Raw genomic sequence first — 3,057 nt, forward strand, 5'->3', positions numbered from 1 at the left:
TTTAAAATCCCACTTTTCACCAAACCTTGTATCCTATTAAAATTAATATGACCCAATCTCAAATGCCAAAGGTAAGTTTCATTGGAAACTTTTATTTTCTTTGAAGAATGAGTATGCTCATCATCCTCTAATTCAACATGATTAATTTCACAGGGTGCAAGACTAAGGAAATACAGGCCATTTGACAATTCACCGGAACAGATAAGAGAAGATGAACTTCTAATAGTAACTGAGGAATTAAATTGAACTGTCAAACCATGTTTAAACAAACAACTAACATAAATCAAATTCCTCTTAAAATCCGGAATAAACAAACAGTCTTTCAAAACCAAAGTTCTGCAATTATTAAAAGATAAAATAACTTGTCTTACTGCTAGTGTAGACACAAGTTCCCCATTGCCAAGCTTCAACACTCTTTGTCCTTCACTGATCGGCAAGCTATGTTTGAACAACTGCAAAGAGCAACAAACATGGTTAGTGGCTCCTGAATCAATGATCCATATATTATTGTAATTCTCCACTGAACAAGCCTTAATCACAAATAAATTACCTATACCTTGCTGATTCACACGAGGGCAATTTTTCTTCCAATGCCCCTTTTGTCCGCATTTGAAGCACTTGCCTTTCGGCTGCCTCATTGCAACAGGCCTGGCTACTGGAATCCCTGATTTCTTCTTTTTCTTACCCTTAGGTTTCCCCTTAGGTTTACCAGAACTCTCACAACAAAAAATGCACTGCCCTACTTGACCAGAGACTGCTCAGCACTCTCAAGCTCGTGCATCAGCTGAGTGAGATCAAGATTCAACTTGTTCATATTATAGTTCATCTTGAAGTGATTGAAGTAATCAGGGAGTGATTGTAAGAGAAGGTCAACTTTTACTTCTTGTTCAAACCTAACCCCATGATCCTCAACCTTCTTGAAGTTTGCAATCATTGACAAACAATGATCCTGCACACTTCCTCCAGACATTACTGTCTTAGTGACAGCATTCAACGCAATCTGCCTAGCAGAGCTGCTAGACATAGCAAACACGTCATAAAGAGTCTGGAGCATAGCTGCTCCACTCTCAACTATGCTTACCTGCTCCTGAAGGTGATTGGCAAGACTGGCTAAAATGTAACAGGGAACTGCCACATTTGCCTTCTCCCATTTCTCCTTCTCCTGCTGAAATTGGGCCTTTGTTGCCTCAGGCGCATCTTCAGCAGGCTGCGCTGGTATAGGGGTAGTCAGTACAAAGTTAAGCTTTTCATATTGTAGACAATATCAAGATTAGTTTTCCATTGTTTGTAATTGGTACCATCCATAGGTTTTTGGCTCAAAATAGTTGCTAAAGGATTGAATGAAGACATTTTTCTGAAAAAACAATCAAAGCACACTAATTACAAACTAGTATTAACAACAACAAAACAATATCGCTAGTAGATTCTAATAACTACTAATCGTTTATTGTTTAACAATCCATTAGTTATCTTTACAAGGCTTACGATGGGCAAGATACTTGTAAAACTAACATTGTTATTTGGGCCTTTAGTTCCATTGCCAGAGCCTCGATGGGAGGGTTAACAACTTTACCTAAGTTGAATGTATTTAACCATTATTTACTTTCAAAATTATTTTTAGTGTCTAAGTGTTGCCGACGATGGGCCGTACAAAACTTTACTAAAATTTTGAAAATATTAAGGTTTAATCTAGTGAAATCTGATTATCCTTATCCGATGGGGCTTCAGCGATAACCATTCACTAATAAACTCACAATTGGAGCCCTTAGGTTTTTGAAACTTAATTTTAAAAAAAACTTTCACCCATTCAATATTTTAAAATTTTAGAATTTTCCAATTTCCAAGAAATAATTCATTCGAAATTTATTTTGTTTGATTTCAAAACTATGTAAGTAAGTGCGCTGGTAAACGGGCACTTAACTTAACATAATTTTGAAAGCATTAAGGTCCTGAAATCCTGTCACTTTACGTCAGCGTGTGCTTCACACAATCATGATACATGAATGTTGTATGTAGCGTGTGTTATTCCATGACCATTTCAGAAAACCCACAAAAAATTTATTTTCGTCAAACAATTTTCTCTTAGGAAATTATCTTGCCAATTTGTCTTGATTTTAAACTCCAAAAATAATCAATTTGATTATTCTAGATTTTTCCAAAATCATAATAACTAATTAATTTTCGAAATTAATATAACCATTAATCTAGATTTTGTTTCTAAAATCATAATAATCATAATTTTATTTTACCGGAATATTTAAAATCTAAAACTACGTGCATAAAAACTATCATACTAGTCGGTAATGACATAATAGTAAATATGCACGTATGACATGTGATCATGAAACAATATGGCACCTTCCTATCCTATATGACATATTATTGCAAATATCATATTAATCGCACATATAATTCATACCAATCAATAAAAGCTTTAAATAATAAATTCTAATTACTTTAATCAATGGCCTCCTATTTTAAAGAAAATAAAAATATATTACAACTTTGGAATTCGACTTTCGCCTAGTCGATAGTATCTATCTCAAGTTTCCATGGGCCCAATAAGCCGAAAGACCCAATCCTTTGGCGAGAAACCCTAGCCGTCAGGTCTGCTGCGCCGTCACCCGAAGTCAACTCAGGCCGAAACTCCAGGGGAAGGACCGCCACAAAGAAACGAGTGCACCACCGCCGGATACACCCAAAAAGGTGGCCCCATGCTCCCACACGCACTCATGCCTTGCCGGAGAGTGGCAGCCACTCGCAGACGCTTGTGGCGGTGCGTTTAGGCGTGTGGAGGCTCCGGTGGCGGCTATCCACCCACTGTTATGTTCGTCTTTCCGTCCTCTTTCCAACCATATATGTATTGCCTCATTCTGAGCTCGGGATGTCCTCGAAAAGTCTCTAACAAAGCTGACTGTGCATCTTCCTCGCGGTTTCTCGATCTTGAACTTCTACAAAATATTGGAAAAATACACAGAAATTTTGAAAAATAAATAAAAATAGCAAGGAGGAAACCTAATCATATGGGATTAGCCTCCTTGTTACAAATCAAGAAAT

General features: G+C 36.9%; 1 protein-coding gene across 1 annotated transcript; it reads right to left on the reverse strand.

Moving 5' to 3' along the window:
- Positions 1-739: 739 nt before the first annotated feature.
- Positions 740-1,350, reverse strand: LOC133312878 (uncharacterized). The gene is made up of 2 exons (XM_061514151.1): positions 1,299-1,350; positions 740-1,212 (listed from the first exon to the last, which is right to left on the reverse strand). Exons 1-2 carry the CDS (start codon positions 1,348-1,350, stop codon positions 740-742), a joined length of 525 nt encoding a protein of 174 aa, XP_061370135.1.
- Positions 1,351-3,057: the final 1,707 nt, after the last annotated feature.

This window comes from Gastrolobium bilobum, unplaced genomic scaffold (assembly GCF_033153095.1).
Source record: "Gastrolobium bilobum isolate Gb01-03AN ecotype WA unplaced genomic scaffold, APGP_CSIRO_Gbil_v1 utg11360, whole genome shotgun sequence".
Taxonomy (NCBI): Eukaryota; Viridiplantae; Streptophyta; class Magnoliopsida; order Fabales; family Fabaceae; genus Gastrolobium; species Gastrolobium bilobum.